The following is a 20,771-nucleotide window of genomic DNA, read 5'->3' on the forward strand; positions in this document are numbered from 1 at the left end:
CCTCCCTCCCTCCCTCCCTCCTCTTGGTCCTCCCCTGCAAACACTTTTGGCTCTTGGCTGTAGTTAGGATAGTCACCTGAAACAAGGCTTCTTCCATCCCATAAGAGAGAGTAAACGCAAACCTCACCAAGGAGAGTATGCCGTTTTGTATCCTTGAATGCTTTCATTAGCAACAAAAATTCACCCATGACTGTGCATAGTGGGACTAACTTTTTTCATGCAGAACTGAAGTGCTGCAAGCAGCAATCTTAAAAGTGGATTAAATAAATCAAATTCCACAATCAAAGAATTTATCCAACATTACATTATGCCGTACCTGATGGAACTCTGTGACACCCCTCCTCCCTGCCCAAAAATGTATCCACGGCCCATTTTTGCCCCGAACCTAAGTTTGGGAAACACTGATGTAAGGGAGGGATGAACTCCATCTATCCATCCATTTTCTTATCCTGTTCAAGGTCACAGATTAGTTGGGGTTTCTACGCATTCTACTAGTTGCCAAACAATCACAAGGCACATACAGATATGAATATATGTTTGAACAATAATTACTATTTATAGAGCCATCGGTACCTGTGTGCTAGAAAGCGACACATGTGTGGGTTGGGTTTGTGGGTAGGGCAATTATTGCCAAAAGGCATCATGCACATATTCCCCTTAATTTGTTTCCTTTGTCCTTTTTGAAGACAATTTACTTCTTTCTTGTTTTTGTGGTTAAATACAAAGATAATACACAAAGCTTATTTTCTATGTAAAGCCTCAAAACCTAATAATGGGTCACAATTTTTCCATGGCAGTGCTTTGATAGCACAGTGTGAGGAGAAGAGTCACCAACTGTAATTTTTCTCATGCTAGTCTTCTTCACTTGTTTTCAGCCACATTGCTTGGTGGGCGGCAGATTTAACATGTATGTTTTGGGAATTAGGGAGGAAAACCCACAAAAGCACTTTTGAAGTGGAAAAGGAATGGCGCTAATGCAAGTCAAGCAGGAATTGCGCTAGGGCAAAGCAAGAAAAGTTGACAGTAATTGTAAAAAAAAAAAAAAAGGATGGAACTCATCTTGACTCTCACTGTACGTGCTCCTCAGTGCCTTTGTTGTGCATCATAAATGATGTGAATAATGATATCTCAACTTCGTATTAACCCTCTCTCAGCTCTCAACTGAATTTATAGAGCACTTTAAAACAACAATTGCTGCATACAAAGTGCTGTGCAAGGAATAAAAAATAGTCAATAACAGATGGGTAAAACAATAAAATACATGAAAACAATAACCGTCATAAAACACTAAAACAATGCTGAGTCTCATGGTGGTTAACTTTTTTCCTCCTTGTATAACCTTTAAGAGTACATTGTACGTGGTTGGAACTCTTGAGCCACACTCGTGAGACTCTCATCTCTAACACGCTTGTGTCGATGGTTTGACTCTGCAATGGCTTAAGCTTATATTCAATACCACTTTATCTTAATAGTCACTGATACCTAGTATCGATACCACTAGGACTTTTGATACATGAAATTCCCTCCAAAACATTGACAGATTTTATTAAACAGACCCTAAATATGTGAAAATAATGACAATTTTTCTATTCCTTTAATTTCCAAATTCCACTTCCTCATCGTAAAATGGCCACAAGAGGGTGGCCGATATTGGTGTCGGCCACCGTCACGAGTACCTTGATGTATATACTGATACTATGAGGACACTGTCTTTATTTTGCATTCTTCTTTTATTTTTCCATTTGAGACAATGCTCCAAGACAGAATCCAACCGACGAGCAATGCACTACAGTCCAAACGTTTATCTTTAACCAAGTTGTCTGTGCACACTGTCTAACCTGATAAGTGTAAGATCGTTGAGCTTGAACTATTCTCTCTGTTCTTCTGACAGAGCACATCCAGCGTTTCGAAGATCAGTGTGTGTGAGCCATCCGCTTTTGCTGCAGCAGTGCAGCACTTTGTTCTACTCACTGCAGGAGGACATGACTTTGAGCAGCCCTGGGCCAGACTTGAACCCGCTTAATGCAAAAAAAAAAAAAAAAGTAGCAGCTTTTCTCTTTTATTTTTCATATTCCCCACTGTGGTTTGCACTTTACTGTTTTACCAGCACCACTCTTTTCTGACTTGATAAACTGCAGATTGCTGAATCATGGTAAATCTCACCAGTTATTTGTGATCAGCCCCATGCTACTTGCCACACTCTCCTGATTAGTTGCTGTCAGTAGGTTAGCAAAATCTGGAGTAATGCATTCATGTGAGAAAATAGCCCGTAGCCTATGCATGTTAGCATGCAGTGCTGTTGTACTGCATGAATCCGCAGAGCCCTCTCCTCCGTACAACGACACCTGCAGGAAAAATGCCTCCAACAGCAACTTTTTTCATACCACCAGCAGCATTCTCAGCAATGGCGTGAAGAAACGACCATATCCTGTGTTGAGTTACAGCAATGAAGTCTACCAGCGGAAACGATCCAAATACACTTCATTTATTGTAAAATTAGTCACGGCGAGTGATGTATGTTCATCCATCTAGCCAGTGACTTATCGTGGAAGCTAGAACAATTAGGTGCTCTTTCACTAGATGGCAGAAGCTACATAACATTTGTCCACAATGTATTTTTTATCATGCTTTGGCTTAATAAAGGTATAGGGAAACTGTTATGTACCTTGCAAATCAAACCATAGAACCGCTAAAGTCAAACAGCGCCAAAGGTTGTATAATATTTGGGGAATCTTCCTCCAATTGCACTAAACTTTAGGTTACCCTCCACTATATTGTAGGCATGACAGAATGAAAACAAGACATGACCCCCCCCCCAAAAAAAAGCTTTACTTGGTTGTTTGATTTAACACCTTGAGGCACACCAGAGACTCAACTCTTTTGTATACAATTCAGTAAACAGTCAACTTTCCATATCCCACCTTTAAAGCAAGGTCCTTTGTGTATTGCCCAAGACTGCAGCAATTTGGTCAAGACAGCATTGCATCACTGAAAAGCCAAGCAACTGACACTGCATGCAATCATTCACAATCGCTGCATGCACTTTTCCTAGCCAGGAAGGGGCGCTTAATCGATGTCTGAAGCGGAGGCAGTGAGCATGTCTGCTTTTCCCTCCTACGTTGTAGGAGGGCCCTGAGATTATCGCCGAGCTCAGCACATTGCTGCACTAAAACATTGACTTTTTCATCTGGAGATGGGCTCAGGGAGGAGTCATTCGAGAAGCCAATCAGATGATTTAAAATTTGCTCAGAATCGCATTTCTTCTCATTCAGAAATCCTTTGGTAAAGTTTTAAAGGTGTTTGGAATTAAAAAGACTACATAAGCCTCAATTCATCCACATAGAAACATTCGATCAGGCTATACGCTTCTTAATGGAGTCAAACCTTTACAATGTATTCCTGGAAACCCACTTGATGGCAGTATGTCCTAGTTGTTCCTATGGAGAATCTGAACCAATTTAAGCGCTGCCTTTTACACAGCGGACCAACCTATTAGTTCTCTGACACAGTAAGACCCTTGTACACAATGAGTTACATTTTTCACATGTTTACAACCCTGGAGTATGGCAGTTATTTTAAATCTCATGATTTGAAGGTCACCTGTAAAGCACCATACTTAGCATTCTCCACAGATATGTGCATGAACTGAGCACTTCAACCGAGGGTCTCGGCTTTATCTTGTTGGCATCTTCTGTTTGATAAACTGCATCGCATGAAAATTACCTGCGATGCATATTCCTGAGCAGCAGTGTTTCAGCATGAAAGTGGACATGATTTACCAAAAGGCCAATTGAAGTTCTGTAAGTGTGACAGGCTTGTTTGATGATGAATTGCTGCTCACGAGTCCTCTTCAGTCAAACATCCAGTCAGCCATAACATGCGACATAATTACTAAATTTAAATGTATCATACTATAAACAAAAGAAAATGTAACGCTTCACTCTTAAGTCGCCTAGAAAATAAAATGCAATGCCCTGTCTGCCCTATAAGTTGTCCTAGTAATAATGAGGTGAAGCCTCATAAGGGAGCGAACCACTTCAGTCAACTGATTGGAGAAAGGATTCATTTCTCGAAGCTTCATGTGCACAGAAAACCACATGCTGGCCTGGTGTATAGTAACAAGCAGCTGCATTTTAACCACATAATGTGAGATTATAAATATTTTAATTTACTGAATTCTCTTATATTAACATTTAAACATTTATTTTTCCCCTTTTCAAGCTCTTTTCTGTGAATTTGGTTTTGATGTTTAAAAAATACTAATATTACCAAAGCAGCCAACAGGGCTATAGCAACTACTCTTCAGAATAAACTCCAAATTAAGCATTATTTTTGTAATATTTTAATTAGCATTATACCAAAATGTAAGGTAGTAATAAAAAAAAACAATTTAATTGTTTATATATATATTTTTATATATGTTGGCATCTGCCACAGAACCCTGGAAATATTGGAGTGTGTGTGTGTGTGTGTGTGTGTGTGTGTGTGTGTGTGTGTGTGTGTGTGTGTGTGTGTGTGTGTGTGTGTGTATGTATGTATGTGTGTGTGTGTGTATGTATGTATGTGTGTATATATATATATATATATATATATATATATATATATATATATATATATATATATATATATATATATATATATATATATATATATATATATATATATATATATATAACACAACAAAATATGATATGAAAACCAAAACAGCTTGTAAAACGTTGATGGTTGAGCGCGACTGATGGTATGGTTTAACATTAAAAAAATAAAAGCGTGTACATTTTTGCTACAGAAGTTGCCCTCCAATTGTGGAATGACCCATATTAAACTAGCCATCCCCGCGAAGGCGGCACCGCTGGAGCTAGCTGTGCTCTCTTATAGGCGATGTGCTGAGCTGACGACTCTGACTTGGACTGCAACGGAGACGGACGGACGGGGAGGTCCTAATGAGCACAGCAGCAGCTGGGAGCACTTCACCACGTGACCCGAGATATGTTAGCTAGCAGCCGTCGTCACTTCATCTAATTCATGTCGTCCGGACTCGGATGGGGAAAGGTAAGCCGACACGGAAACACAGCTCAACAACACCCGAACGCTAATCTGGCACACGGCGTCGCTTCCGTTCAGCCGACAGCAAGGGCTGTTTTGAAAATACAGACAAAAAGAAAAAACAACGCCTTACAACGAGCTGTTCTTGCGGTAGCTGCACGAGCGTCTCGGTCGCTCATGTTGGAGTCCCACTTACACCATTCCAGTTTGGACGCTAGAATGCGTTTCGTGGCCCCACATTTTCACGAGCTTTTTGATTTTTTTTTTTTTGTGTGTGTGTGTGCAATTCTTGGTAATACGTTTTGCGGTGTTTGCGTGTGGGTGTGCGTGTGTGTGTGTGTGTGTGGGGGGGGGGGTCAAATATGTAGGTCAAGACGGCGCATAAGAATGATCAGCTCATGTATTGGCTAGCATGACAAGTTTGCTCATTGCACGTTTTTGCTAGCTTGTTTAAGACCGCATTCAGTCGACGAGGTGTGCCAGAAACGTTTCAATTTTCAAACCTAAATGACAAATTTCCCCTTCAATGTTACGATCATCTATACTGGTGTGTCTTAAAAACACCCTGCTGCACTTGCTTCATTCGAAGAAAGTGAGAGTTGAGATGACTCAATGCTGCTTCACCATGACAACATACCTGCTCACAGTCCCCTGAGCATCTGACGGTTCCTGGAGGAGAAAAAAAAAAAAATTCGTAGGAGTGACCTGCCTACTTACCCAACATGGATATGTGTGATTTTTTTTTTTTTTAATAGCCCCCCCCCCCCCCCCCCCCGCCCCATCAAATGTAGCTGTAAGCGACTTGTTCTGCCTGTTTTTGTTGTCACCTAACAGTGAGTTCACATAAATCGTCTTCCCTGATAGTTTGGCAACTTTGCTGGCCAAAGTTCCAGAACAACAGAATCACTGACACGGCAAAGTCAAAATGTCAGCAGAGCTGCAGTGTTAGCCCAAATCAATGTAAGATAATGATGCTAACCATATTATCTTCTGATAGTAATGTTATAGCGGAGATTGACTGAGTCTGAGTTGTCTCAGAGATACTTGGTTGGCGGCTTCTTGTGCCACAGTGTTGCGTATAATTCGGTGAATTGGTGCTAATGCAATGGAATCTCTTTTTGGCACTTGTATGTGAGATAATAGCCTTAGCTTCCTATAAATGACACACTTGAATGCTCCGTGAAATTGTATGGAGGGGGGTAGGGGTTGTATTGGTGTGGTGTCCATGCGATTCAAAAATGCTTCCACGGTTTTTAGGATTAGGTTGCTTGCTTATTTTTCACACTCTGGGTTTTGCTTACGCTAGTCGTAGCACGTACAGTCATGAAACGTTGGGGTAATTTCGCAAAAAAAAAAAATTGGACATCACACAATCTAATATGTAGTAAATCTTTTGACGTAACATTTTCCTATTTCAAAAACAGAAGTGCGTCAAAAGGCATCCAAAGCGGCGGCAACTTCGACACCTAGTCATTGAAATGCGTAGGAGTGCCATTTTGTCCGTTTTCATTTTCATTCATGATATTGGGAGCTTAATCATCAGACACCCATGTAGCAAAGTCAACTTGTTAGTGACCCGAAACAACTTAACCACAGCGCATATGATGATGATGATGATAGAACGGTGGGCGTTTTTAACCTTGCAGAAAAAAACATGTTAGATGCTCGTCTGTTGTTGCCCGTGCTCGCTCTCAACTCCTCCGCTCTGCTCCCAGCGACTTGTCAAATTAGCAAATTGCATTTCATCAAATGCCGATTAAATTGTCATCTATATAATGGGATTCAAAGTGGCTCCCAATTACACCAATATTGCTGTACGTAATGATTGTTTTAATAATCGATGAATTTGTCGATTATTTTATCAGTTAATCAGATTTATAAAGTGTTTCAAACTGTTCAATTCCAATTTGGATGACTTTGCAAATCCAAAGCCTTACGTACTCTGCAGGCAAACAAAATCGCATTCTGATTGGCCCAGACCATATTGTGCTTTAGAATCCGGAGCAGTGTTTCCTTGGCTTAGCAAATCTATCCCGCTGTTTTTCTTGCATCTTAATCAGTCCCAAACTCAACCAACCAGGGGCCCTGGAATATCAACCAGCACAGGCATATTTTTCAACGGGCTTGTTTATGTTTAAGGTTTTTACTTGTTCTGTTGGGGCTGTTTACTTGTTTGTTGTAACGTGGTGCTTTACCAAGGGATGAGAAATAGTGAAGTGCGAGCCCCAGCCGTGTGCAAATGAACATGTTTGAATCTTTCTGAATACTGGACAAGGCATTCAAAGAGATTGTTTACATTCAAATGCTGGCCACCCGTTGCTTGCTTTTTCATGCCCCCTGTTTTCCAATCATTGAGGAGACATGACCCACTTAAATGGTTGTTTACTTGCATTAGAAGATGGGCTAAGGCCCACCTCAATGAACTCTTGTCTACAATTCAATTAGAGCCTTCCCAGCAGCACATTTGCCAATTGTGCAATCACATACCCAAAAATCATAAATGATGCATGATTAGCAAGCCAAACCACACCAGCCTCACTCACGTTTAAAATTCCATCCAAAAAAAAATAGATTATCTTCATCACGTTGTAGGTGACTATTGTGTCAGATGTACAGACTTAAGTCTCAAGTTGGTAGTCCACAAGGCGGTGGTGTTAGAACATTGCTGCAGATGTGCGCAGGGTCACTGTCCTTAATTTTGTGTGCTAGTAAATCGATAAAGCTTTCAGACACCAGTTTACTTTCAGAAAACAATGGAAAATTACTTCCACATTGGTTCTCAGAAAAGCTTAATGAGATCATTTTGACAAAAAAATATTAAACTGGTGATGAGGCAATACGTTTTTTATGCTTTGTTGTGAACTTGACCAGTCAGACGCAAACAAATTGCATCGACGTCCAATTGCTGAACATCATCCAGGGTAATTACAATTAGTAAACTAATATTGCATAGAGATTGCTTATTTTGTAGCATGGAAAAAAGATTTCAATGAATAATATTTTTTTTTTTCTAGGTACATGTTAAATATCACTATCGATTATCACTATATTTAATGACGATCGCGCATCACAATTTTCTACTGTCGTGCAGCGGCATCCCTACTAGAAATGCTGTTGTGTGTATGAACTGGTTAGATTTAACTTGCTTCTCTTCCCCCCCCCCCCTCTCAACCCAGCTTCCCAAACCACATCTTGACCTTCTGAAACCAGAGACAGAGGAGCAAAAACCTGCTACTTGGGTTGCAGGAGTCGACCAGAGCTTGACTACCCCCCCAGTGGACTTTGAGGAGGGGGGAGTAGGAAGAAGGCGAGGCTGCTGCCGTTAATGCTCAGAGTATGGGGCAAAAAGTCCCAGGTGGTATAAAAACCATTGATATGCGAGATCCAGCATTCAGCCCGCTGAAGCTGGAGTTACAGGCCCTAAATCACACCAAGCCTTCTCGACTGGACCTGCTGCTGGACATGCCGCCCGCCGGCGCGGACGTCCAGGTCAAGCACTCCTGGAACAATGACGACCGCTCACTCAACATCTTTGTCAAGGACGATAACAAGCTGGTTTTCCACAGGCACCCCGTGGCGCAAAGCACGGACGCCATCCGGGGCCGCGTTGGCTATACGCGGGGACTGCACGTTTGGGAAATCAGCTGGGCCATGCGTCAGAGGGGCACGCACGCGGTGGTCGGCGTGGCCACGAGCGCCGCGCCACTCCACTCGGTGGGCTACACGGCGCTGGTGGGAAGTAACAGCGAGTCTTGGGGTTGGGACCTGTGCAGGAGTAAACTCTACCACGACAGCAATCATTCTGGAAAGACGTACCCTTCCTTCCTTGAGCCGGATGACACCTTCCTCATACCGGACTCCCTCTTAGTTGTCTTGGACATGGACGAGGGGACGCTGGGTTACATCGTGGATGGCCATTACCTGGGGGTGGCCTTCCGAGGACTTAAAGGCAGGAAGCTGTACCCGGTGGTGAGCGCTGTGTGGGGACACTGTGAAATACGAATGCGGTACATCAACGGACTTGACCGTAAGTACAAGGTGCTGGCGTTTACGCTCAATTTGCTCCGTCTTCAGCTTTTATACAATCCATTTGCAGCTCAGAGATGGTCACACTTTTGCTACATGTCCTAGTCGCATGTTTGCTTTTACAGTCATGCGTACTGAACAAAAAATATTGGCATGCTGATTGCAAGAGTGTCACCTATAAAAGGGTCCTCTACCATAAATGTTCCCCAAAGATGTTTCTGAGTACATGCTGACTTGCATGATGGTTTAAGCTCCCACATTTGGAGGTATGTATTTCCCACCAAAAGGTACCGCTGCTGCACAGACTTTGGAGGGTCTAGTCAAGTGTTATGCAGTGTTTAGATGTCAGCCCTTCACTAAAGTTGACCCCATTTGCCATTGTTACATTCGTATTTTGATTAATTTGTCAGATCCATCACATTCTCTAACAAGCCCCCCCCCCCCCCCCCCTTTCTTTCCTCAGCTGAACCTCTGACTCTGATGGACCTGTGTCGGCGCTCGGTGCGTGTGGCTCTAGGAAGGGAGCGTCTGAGTGAAATTCCAAGGCTGCCCTTGCCGGCCTTTCTCAAGAACTACCTGCTCTACCAATGACGACACTTTCAAGTTCAATAGTAACTATACCACCCCTCCCCTTGTCCCTCTCTTATTTCTCTCTTGTGCTTCTCTGGGATCCTTCTTTGGTCAAACTTGTTTGACAGCATTTCCGAGGCCTGTTCGACAGAGTTGGGCTCACAGATGTTTCAATAAGTATGCTTTTGTGATAGTGGCTGGACTTTTTTTTGAGGGTCTTCTCCTGTTTTAATGGCTTGTCCAGTTGTACTCTTAACTTAAAAGAAATCAGGAATCACTGAGTTTCTATGCACATGCTGATAGGACAAAATATGCCTTGACAGTCAAGCCAATAGTGGTCAGTGGCTCATGTAAAACTCAAGACTGTCTGTCTTGGTAATATTTTAATATTTTAATTGCAATAAAATTAAACTTGTGCTAAGGCGCAATTGCGCAATAGCCACAAGGTGGCAGCATTTATGCGTGTCATGCAAACATGAGCACGAGATGAACTGCAGGTCATCCATGTCCCTGAGGATATTAAAAATGGAGGATGAAAGCAGTTTTTGTTTTTTTTTAAGTGATGAATTTTAGATAGACAACCGAAGTGAGATGCTGACCACACCAGTGAGGCTAATGTAGTGCGGCATTGACCCGGTATTTCCTGCTCACACGCAAGGCATCTGACTAGAACTACTAACTAAATCAGCAGAAATCTTCTGAACTATGTCACTGTGATCATTCATCGCATGTATCTGCAAGAAATGATTCTTTTTGTGATTGCATTGTTTTTAAAGTTTCTTTAATTTGTTTCTTAGTGCAATTTTGACTTCTGTCATTCCCACATTCACAGTCACAGGTTAGCACACAAAATAAAAACCAGCTCATTGAGATGTGTGAATGGAAGCGGCACATATCGAGTCACATGTTTGTGCGTCAACACAACTGTACATTTATAGCACCATGATCGACAAATCAGAACGACAATCCACAATGTGCTGCTCTGATGTCATCAAGGTTCTGCGCTGCCATCATTGTCAAATGGCACGCGGTACTTCATATCACACCTCTTGATTCTGGTGTATCTAAACGTGTCGTGCAGCTCTCTGATCTTCAGTCAGCACTCCATGTGCCACAGCTGTTTTCCTGACTGCTTGTATTTTATTTGTACTTGTTGATGTAGATGTGTTTATGTAGCTATTAAAGATTATTTCCTGTTGATCTGTGCATTGATTTATTTGTTCAAATTCAATATTTTATAAATACCAAGAATTATGACCTTAGGAATATGATAGTGAAATACTGAAAAAAGTGTTAATATTACTGTGGTACTTCAATCACAACAGACATAATTATACAAAACTGACTCAAAATGTCCCTGTTGCAGTGAAACACCGTGTGCTAAAGCAAATTCTAAATTAAATGTATTTGGATGCGCGTTGTGCTAAAGAAGAGGTGGAGTTATTGAGACGAGAAATAGTATGAGATATTCGAGGTGTGAAATTTAAGGTTGTGCCTTTCACTCTTGTATCAGTTTTACAGATACAGAGATTGAGTTGAACTCTCATAACAGTTTAATGATTATGTGAGGTTTATTAAATCCTGAATTGAAATTACATTGCACTTGATAACAGGCGGAAAAGTCATTACGATTAGACAAAGTATCCCATCAGCCATTGTAAATACTACAGGTTCATCTTTCATTTGGTGTCAGTAGCTCCGATGTTTGTGACTCAAGACCAAACAACGTTACTCAGTCACTGCAGTGCTGAGCGTATTTTTCTTAAATATGCAAATACAATTTAGCTGACCAACTTTGTTTTCAACTGACCTTCCTGTTGTGTTCTATTTGAAATTTCACTGCACTTCACCTGCGTCACGTGTCCACTTGAGTCCAAACCAGCCAACATTCTTTGTTGTTGTTCTCCCAGTAGAAAAGATCATGTTGTTTTTCTTCCTCCAATATCTCCTGTTATTTCCAGTTCTTATCACAGCTAGAGGCGGCTAACTGCTGGTAGATAAACATCTGACTGGTAAACATTGGGACGTGCTATTGCAGCAAGAGATCGCATATCATGCAACTGAATTACCATAATGACATGGGCTTTGCTTTTTTTCCCTCAACAGTGGAACTTAAATTGCGTCCTTCAAAAAAAAGTAAACAACCATTGTTGCACTTTGGAGGTATTTCTGTGATGTATTAAATACTTAGACACCTTCCTTACATTTATTCTTATAGAAACACTTTATTTTGTTTTCAAGTACTGTACTGTTTTCAGGCCCTTGTGAAGTATTACAGAATTGTCCATCATTACATTTTATGACCCTATTGAGTGTTGTGAGGAGCTGGGGCCTTTTAAAGTTTTTGATTTGGTGTCACTTGGTGACATCAATGTTTTTGGTACCAAATTATGCATTTTATACTGTTCCTGACCTCACTTTGAAAAATTTCACAAGTGTCTAACTGAGGACCCTGGTCTAAGGTCATTTGAAAATATAGATGTCATTGTTAAAATTACTGCCAGAGTTTTTTTTTCATGCTGTACCGCAACTTAAGGGCACCAACGTGAACTAGTAACACTAGCTCACAGTTCTGTGGTTCAGGGATCAAATCTCAGCTCTTGCGTTCCTGTGTGGAGTTTGCATGTTGTCCCTGTGTTTGCATGGATTCTGTACAGGTACTTTGGCTTTATCTCACATTCTAAAAACATCTAGGTTAACTAAAAACCTGTTCCACAGGGTTCAATTTTGGAATGTCGGACAGAGACAGAGGCCGAGGAAGTAAAACCCCTGCGACAGTTTCGCTTTAACCAAAGATGCTTCTACTCAAACTGCAGGCAAATGAGCTTGTTTTCTATCTGGACCTGGGTTTATAGTCTCTAATGTGGGGGAAAGCTGGAGCACCAAGAGAAAGAACCATTGCTAATTTGTGAACAAACAACGATATATTCAACATCACCATATGCAGCCATTATATTAAACACTCGCTGTGTCAATTTCACATCGGGTCCAAACACGATTGACCTCGTCCTCTTTTTGTACCTCCGTTATTTAGCCAAAATAAAGCGCGACTTGAAAAGGTCACAGACGCAGTGTCCAGAGCACGTGTGCTTACGTCACAGACGACGCCCTCATCCGGCCCACTGTCGTCATCATGGGCGACGCCTCCTCAGCCGGTTTGCCTCTGACTGACAGCTCCGCCCAGCCGGTTTCACAGCGAGCCAGCACTCCACACGTGAAAAAGCCGAAAGCTCTGTGCACCGAAGCGTCCGTCTTTGCATTAGAGAGCTTATTCAGGAACATCAATATTAGTATGGTGGCTGTTTGAAAAGAAAAGACCAATAAGAAGAAGTAGGAAGATGGCCCAGAAAGACACACTTCTGCATCTTTTTGCTGGAGGGTAAGTCAGCGTAATACCACATCTTCTAAACGGGCAAATTCGAAACGTCTCTCGACGTGTTTTTTTTTTTTTTTTTTAACGGTAGGATACAATTTCACAGAAGCGAAGAGTTTCTGCCCGCATACCGGACCGTTAGCCGGGGTGCTAACTGTTAGCACTAGCTAGCTCGCGTTAGCATTTCATTATCATTCAGAGCTAACGTTTCCTCTGTGTTTCTCCATACATTATTTCTATATTCTCCACACAGACTGACTGCCTTACGAATAATATCCATGTTTTAAACTCTTTACACGGAGTTCAGAAACCTTGTCTTGAAGTCACCCGGCAACATCATAACACGTTCATATCTCACGATAGATACATCATCGCGGAGATTAGCTAGCTAGGCTTGGCACGATTTACATCTGTACGGCGTCACGTTCGGAGCTGATAATGTTGCGTTTTGGGCTTGAAATGCCACATGAAAGAGAACTGCCTTTCTAAGGTTGAAGTTTAGCAACCGGGTTCTAGGCACGACGGCAGATCGCACGGGTTGTAGACTGCTGTTGTTATGTAACGAGAGGCAGATTGCCAGAATGTTTAGATTCTTGCACGTCTAAGGATAGTAGGAACATTATCGGGATAATTGTTGCCAGTAGTGCAACGGAAACCCCACCAAATAAATCGCCGAGGTGACTAGAAGCGACACGATGGATGATGTTAAGGCCAGGTTTTGACAAAGCTTGGTTAGTTAAAATGACGCCATTTTACCCTTGAAAAGTCACGACAACTTTGGCAGCGTGTGTAATTACAACATTCGACACGAAAGGATGATCGAAATTGTTAAATATTCCATCATAACATAGACTCTCTGAAATCAATGTTATCTCATCTAAATTTACCCGGTGTTAAAAAGGGTTGTCTGTTTTGTTGACCTCAGAGCTGTTGCGTTATTCTGTTGGATGAAGTGTAACGTGTTGAGTGAGCAGTTGATTATTTTGCTTGCCATTATAAACTGCAGGCCTGAGCGCAGACTCATTATTTGTAGTAAATGAATGTCATTTCTGGGCTGAATAACACCTGATGTCCTCAGATGCAGCACAGCGGTTGGGAATCAATGACTTTCATACACAAAATGACCATATCACTTTGCAATCACATTAAGAGTGAATAATTCTTTCAAGTTCCAGAATAGGCTTCATGTAGGTAGCTTCTTTCGGCTTTTGATGTCATTGTTATAAGTGTGACAGCTTTGTTCGATGAAGGAAAGTGACACAGATCAAAGATGGCTCACTGTAAGCTGTTATGAGCACATTACAATGTTACATCTCCTGTGGCACATAGGAAACGCAGCTGTAAAGTATGGGAATATAATGCATTTCTTGTAACATAGAGAAAGGTGTCACCAAAGGGAAAGCAGAAGTGCCAAGTTAACCCTTGGACAGCCACTAAAAGTGCTGTGGTCTTGGCAGAAATGCTCATAGGTCGCGTGACAAAAATATTTTGGTCTCAGGGGAGGGAGGGGGGTCTACTGCAGGGTTTCCATCTTGGGAATTAAACAGTACTTCAAAGATAGCAACTGAGTAGTGTCAATTTTTTCCTTATATGTTTTTGCAGGTGTAGTGGTACAGTGGGAGCCATCGTGACCTGCCCCTTGGAGGTGTTAAAGACACGACTGCAGTCCTCCGGACTTACCCTCCGACCCGTCTTCCAAGTCCAGCTTGGGACCCTTACTGGGACCGGGGTCATCCGACCAGGCACTGTTACGCCTGGGCTGTTGCAAGTCTTACGGTAAAATGTTGTCAGCAGTTCATGCTGCACTGTACTCTGTGATGAGAACACTTTGTTCCTACGCATGTATAGGCGGTACAACTTATCTCCGAAGACTGTGGAAGACCCCAGAATATCATAATAAATGCCTTCTTGTATTCTTATGTACGGTCAACACGATGACTTTTTCTAGGAGCTGTTATATCACAACTTAAATGCAGTTTTTTTCCTTACCGGGTAAAAACTGCGGCATAGTCTGCTGTTAATCTTGTCCTGCACTGTGTTCCTGCTCTTGCTCGGTCTTCCTAAACAGCAGCATGCTGTGACAGGGCCCAGCATTTTCCACCAGACACCACAATAGCGGCAGTCCTCCCCCATATCCATATTCATTGGGCACTCAAATACTATAGTATATGTATGTTGTTGTTTTTTTTATGGAATGTTGCCTCAAGGAACAGCTCAAAGACTACAAGGGAATTTCTTTAATGGGGTGCTGTGGCGGAAGTGTTAAATTACACCCAGATGACGAGGACTGCAACTGGTCTGGTATGCTATCAACTGAGGCTCAAAATGTTGAGGCCCAAGACACCCAGATAATAAAACAGTGTAAATGCAACACACTTTAGTATGCCAGTTCCAGTCAGGCGCTTTTATACTTCAAATGTGTTTTTCACTGTTGCGTCTTCTCTGTCTTTGTGCTGTCTTTGTAATGGCAGACAGTGTTTTACAGTGTACCAGATAAGGCATACAGTAGTATACGTAAACAACCGGCTGCCAGTGACTTTGACCTAAAAAACAATCAGTTTCATTTTGACCTGGCTCTTGTTTGAAAGCAGCTGTTTCCTAAGTGAGAGGGTAATTCACAGGGCTAATGCGCATTTTGGAGAGAGGGTGTATGTTACAGAAGTGCAGAAATGCAGACTGACACCTCCCAGCTATCTGACTTATGAAGGTCACAGAACCTTAAAGGGTTTGTGTGTAGCAAGTAAGCCAATTGAATGTGACTTGTGGTGTGTCTAGATCTGTCTCAAGGCAGTACTTCTGATATAAGACTTCATCAGCATAAGAGGATGTTAGAATAGTCATTTTATTAATAGAATAGGGGTCCATGCATGACTGCTTGTTTAGTTTTTTTGTTTTTTTTTTCCCCCCAGATCAATCCTTGAGAAAGAGGGGCCAAGATCTCTTTTCCGTGGTCTGGGGCCAAATCTTGTTGGTGTGGCTCCCTCACGGTAAAGAAAGCGCTGCACTACATATTTTGAGTTTCTTCCATATTAAGCCAACTCTCACCATGTTTACATAATAGTCTTTTGTCGCGCAAAGTTGAACTATGTGGCAATGATGTGAGGCCTGCCAGTTAGTGTACAAGTCACTGATTACGCACTCTTACATGTCCTTGTACTCAAAAACAAAAGCCAAAACTTTATATCACACATCCGAAAGGTTGATTGCACATATGGACAAGACGCTGTTGTCATAGTGTCACTTTTCATGTTCTTATAGTCAGTTAGCTACCAATATCCTTCTTACAAGGCCTCACATGATTGTATAATATAATTTGAGTGCGCTTACTTCTTTCCAAATGTTTGCACAGTCAAACTAAAGCATTGATACTGACAAAGGTGCTTCTATGGCAAAACATTTCCTTTGATTGTTTGGCAAACACTGTCTTCAGTGTCAATTGAGCTGCTACTCATCACTTTATATCGACTCACGTTTCTGTATTTACTCATAGAACTTGTGTCATCATTTTATTTATTCATCTGTTTAGCCTCCAAACTCTGTCTTGGCTGGTAATCACACTAACACTTATTCCACATTGCTGCCACTTTTTTTCCTACATTTATCTAATTTCTCGCACTGCTGCTCCTGTATATATGATGTGTGCCTTGGCACTGTGTGTTGTCTTGCTGAGTGTAGGTTTTTTTTTTAAAAAAAAAATTCAATTATTATTATACAAGGAGTTTCACATCTTGTTTTTCTGCATCATGACACTTAAGGCTTTCTATTCTGTTGTTTATTCTATTCTAATAAATTTCATACATTTTCGCTTTAAGTGTGTCAACAAGCAAACCCATCCCCCCCCCCCCCCCCCCGAGTGTTGTACCGTTATCACAAATGTCTTTAACAAAAATTTGATTGGACTTTGAGACTCCTGACTGAATACACTCATGGGGTCACATTAGCCGCACTGGCTAATGAATAGCGGTATCAGTCATTTATGTAATGCTACCACTATGCTAGTCTGTGTGTCAACTTGGACATGCTCCCATTCAGAGCAGCTCTTTTGGCCATTGAGGCTCTCTGCTTATTCAGCCCATTCTGGTGCAGTGTCAGTCTGTTCCCGAAGTGAGGTGCAGGGACCCCACTGTCATTCCCTCTACAATCACTCGTGTCATGAACCCTCAAGTTATAGACCCACATTTGCGCATTAGGCATTTTGAGAATGGATTCTCTGTTGATGTGCAAATTCTTCCGACACTTTCTGTGGTCTATGAGTTCTCACCAGTTTGTTCCCTTTTTTTTTTTTTTTATTTCAGAGCCATTTACTTTGCTGCATATTCCAAATCCAAAGAGCTTTTCAATGGGATGCTGGTTCCCAATAGTGGTGCTGTACACATGTCCTCTGCTGGTATCGCAGGTGAGCCCTCTCGCATAATGTCATACATAAAAGCAGTGGCACGTGATCCAGCGGCCAGTAAATGTTTTGGTGTTCTTCAAGATTAAAAGGCAAACTACATTTTGCAAATTCTCAAGTGTTCATTCCTTTCTGTCTTAGCATGATTTAGAAAAAAAAAACCATGTTGTCTGTTCCTCAGCTTTTGTGACAAACTCCCTGATGAATCCCGTCTGGATGGTCAAGACCAGGATGCAGCTAGAGAAAAAGTGAGTATGGCCTTAAGTGCACCTGCCCTCTGTGCCCATGCGTGAAGCTTCTAGATTGGCATAGAGTGGACCAGTGATTGTAGTGGCAGCATTTTAGATCCACAGCACACCACAACCAGACTCGAATGGACCACCATCTAAAAAAAATGACAGTTGCTACACAGTATTTGGATAGCTAGGCAGAGTCTTTTTAACATAAATTGGCTGTTAATCTGCAACCTTGCGACGCACCTCATAGGTGATTAAGATTTCGAAACCAGTGGTTGACCATTAGCCACTCATTGAAACTAGCTGTCGAACTCTGCACCCTGAATGATGTTTCATTTGTGTTGAGACATATTTTGGAGTGTGCAGTGGGCCTTAGTGTGTACTACAAGTGATCAACAGGTGTGTCAAAGGAAATGAGCCAGTTTGGCTTAACTGGGCCAACATTTTTCATGTGTACTATGTGAGATCAACATGTGTGTCAAAGGAAATGACCCAGTTTGGCTTAATTGGGCTAATATTTTTCCCAAGTAATTTATTTTTGTTCAATTATCTTTGCCAGCGACATATAGTGAGTCAGAACAATGACATGCTGTTTCTTGACTTGACAGAAAAAAAACTCGTGCATCCAGATATTTATTCAATGCAAAAAGTTTAGTGCAGTTAATTTATGAGTACATTGAGCTGATACTATAAATACTTTGGTATATGTACAAATTAGATATATTTGTTGTAACATGTAGTGTTCCATGAGATTTTTTTTGCAATATTACATAGCTTGTTTCAGTGACCTTTAGGGAATCGCTGGAGGAGAGTATTTGAAGGCAGGTAGTCTGTGTGTAGAATGTCATTTGCAATACAAACGCTGACCGCATGACAGCACTTTGCTGTCCTTGAGCCTTTCACTACGTGACTCTGAGCTTGTGATCTATGTCCGTAAATACACAGGTCTGACGCATTGGCAGAAGTCTATATTTACACTTGGATTGGGGGGGGGGGGTGCAAGGTCACAGCAGAATGTATGTATTTATTTACTTGTGTTTAATGGTGATTTTTTTTGGGGGGGTGGCTTTTTTTTTTCCTTCACTAGATAGTACTCATCCAATTCAGAAAAAGTAAAGCGAAACACTGTGACGGCTCATTATCCATTTAGCTCTAAACTTAGACAGTGACAGCTCTGTAATGAATGATAAACTGAAGATTAATATTTGAAGAGCTCTTTTGCAAAAACAGGAAGCAAATCTTTTTTATTGAACATGTTTTATGGTGTGTATTTTAACAATGGCACACCACTAAACCAAAGCGCCATGAAAAGGATATAAACTCAAGTCATGATCAAAATGTACTTGCGTGTGTATTTATTTATATTTGAGTGTGAAATGTGGGCCCATTTGGTTGAACACAAAGCAATCATGCTGTTGTATGAAGAGCAATAGGTTATGCGGGTTGATTGTACCTTCTGCCATCTAGTGGACGAGTATTTGATGCTGGGATGGATAGGTGGTCAATTATGTTTGGTAAAATGAGATGGGGCGGGGGTGAAATGGAATCTGTCATGACACCAAATTTGCAGCCTAGTGGTTGGGAATGAGTGCTTTATTGAGTTCCCATTCCATGTCCCAAATATTTTGATAAAACAATCCATTGATTAATCAAAGTACACTTGTTTGACTTTTCAGAGCCAGAGGAGAGAAAAAGATGAATGCCTTGCAATGCGCCCGCCACGTTTACAAAACGGAGGGCATTCGAGGCTTCTACCGCGGCCTGACGGCATCCTACGCTGGAATCTCCGAGACCATGATCTGCTTCCTCATCTATGAGACGCTCAAAAAGCGGCTCGCCGACCACCAGCTGGCCTCCCCGAACAGCGAAAATGAGAAAAGAGCGTCTGACTTCCTGCGCTTGATGATGGCAGCTGCTTTCTCAAAGGGCTGCGCGTCCTGCATAGCCTACCCACATGGTAAGCAAGCACATGTACTAAGCAGGCCTCCTGTCACGACTATTTCCAGCAGCAAATCGCCTCAAAATCATTTGTCATTTTTCTTCACAGAGGTGATTCGGACAAGACTGCGTGAGGAAGGCAGCAAGTACAAGTATTTCTTTCAGACCGGGAGGTTAATAGCTTTGGAAGAAGGCTACGCTGCTTTTTATAGAGGACTCATTCCACAGCTAATTAAGCAAATCCCCAACACGGCCATCGTCCTGTCTACATATGAACTCATCGTCCATTTACTGGGAGAGTCCAAGTGAAAAAAGGGATATTTTCTTTTCGGCAAATGTTGAATGCCACTTCATGGCCGGACACACTTTAAAAGTTTGAATTGCAGCACGTTCATGTAAGTGTGGTGCCCGAGAGACTGCTATTTTGGACTTGAAGCGACTTGTTCTGCTATCTCTAGAACACATTGTTTATCAGAAGACAGCAACAAGTTGCTAACCTGTGTGGGGGGGAAAAAAGGCCATCTTCTCTGATTACTTGTGTTAAGTTAACTAAATTATTTTGTGTTTTCTTATTTCAGGTCAATTTCCTTTACATTATCAGTGATAAGAGAATTTGCTTACATGAGAATAGAGGTTGGCTCATGTAGTTATGAAGGGAAGTGATTCAGCTATCAGTGCTATTTGTAGCGCTGTTGGACACCTTCCAATAAACACAATTTTGGGACAATACAGTACGCTTGTCAAGTTAAATTTATAGAGAACCGTGTCATATTTTTCTTTTATATATATATATATCTTTAAATACATTGACTTGCTAACCTCTTAATTTTTTGTGAAAAAAGGATGGTTACATTTTATTTCGAATAAGACAACGTTGATGCTCATTTGACAAGTGAGTCAATAAAATGCATTGAGACTGATATGTTTTTTTTTTGTAGTGATTTTTTGTAGACTTTAAAATGTGTACCATACAAAGACGTCGTCATTAAGATGATATAACTTTGACCAGACACATTTTCCTTTTGAATTTTTGATACATTTGCTTTTAACAAAATGCTGTTATCAATCCTGTCATTTCCACGTATGTTATGCGTACAAACATCTGCATGTTGTTTGGAGATCTATAAACTGTGAGGTTGATACGAAAGACGCCTCTGTGCTCATAATGATTTCCAAATGGTTTCCTATT

At 41.5% G+C, this 20,771-nt stretch overlaps 2 protein-coding genes across 2 annotated transcripts; both read left to right on the plus strand.

The window, feature by feature from the left end:
- The first annotated feature begins 4,866 nt into the window (after nucleotides 1–4,866).
- Nucleotides 4,867–10,842, plus strand: spsb1 (splA/ryanodine receptor domain and SOCS box containing 1). The gene is made up of 3 exons (XM_049752712.2): nucleotides 4,867–5,052; nucleotides 8,223–9,073; nucleotides 9,536–10,842. Exons 2-3 carry the CDS (start codon nucleotides 8,383–8,385, stop codon nucleotides 9,661–9,663), a joined length of 819 nt encoding a protein of 272 aa, XP_049608669.1. The 5' UTR covers nucleotides 4,867–5,052; nucleotides 8,223–8,382; the 3' UTR covers nucleotides 9,664–10,842.
- Nucleotides 10,843–12,794: 1,952 nt separating this feature from the next.
- Nucleotides 12,795–20,729, plus strand: slc25a33 (solute carrier family 25 member 33). Its single transcript, XM_049752710.2, has 7 exons — nucleotides 12,795–13,021; nucleotides 14,618–14,791; nucleotides 15,925–16,002; nucleotides 17,311–17,411; nucleotides 17,590–17,656; nucleotides 19,321–19,601; nucleotides 19,692–20,729. The coding sequence occupies exons 1-7, from the start codon at nucleotides 12,981–12,983 to the stop codon at nucleotides 19,889–19,891; spliced, it is 942 nt and encodes a 313-aa protein (XP_049608667.1). The 5' UTR covers nucleotides 12,795–12,980; the 3' UTR covers nucleotides 19,892–20,729.
- The last annotated feature ends 42 nt before the right edge of the window (nucleotides 20,730–20,771 follow it).

Source organism: Syngnathus scovelli, chromosome 2, assembly GCF_024217435.2.
Source record: "Syngnathus scovelli strain Florida chromosome 2, RoL_Ssco_1.2, whole genome shotgun sequence".
NCBI lineage: Eukaryota > Metazoa > Chordata > Actinopteri > Syngnathiformes > Syngnathidae > Syngnathus > Syngnathus scovelli.

Bases quoted from the DNA above. Each gene is read 5' to 3' on its own strand.
- spsb1 (XM_049752712.2), top strand. From the start codon at position 8,383: ATGGGGCAAAAAGTCCCAGGTGGTATAAAAACCATTGATATGCGAGAT. The intron at 9,074-9,535 runs GTAAGTACAAGG...TTCTTTCCTCAG, and splicing joins GTACATCAACGGACTTGACC to CTGAACCTCTGACTCTGATG.
- slc25a33 (XM_049752710.2), top strand. From the start codon at position 12,981: ATGGCCCAGAAAGACACACTTCTGCATCTTTTTGCTGGAGG. The intron at 17,412-17,589 runs GTGAGCCCTCTC...TCTGTTCCTCAG, and splicing joins GTCCTCTGCTGGTATCGCAG to CTTTTGTGACAAACTCCCTG. The intron at 17,657-19,320 runs GTGAGTATGGCC...TTGACTTTTCAG, and splicing joins AGGATGCAGCTAGAGAAAAA to AGCCAGAGGAGAGAAAAAGA.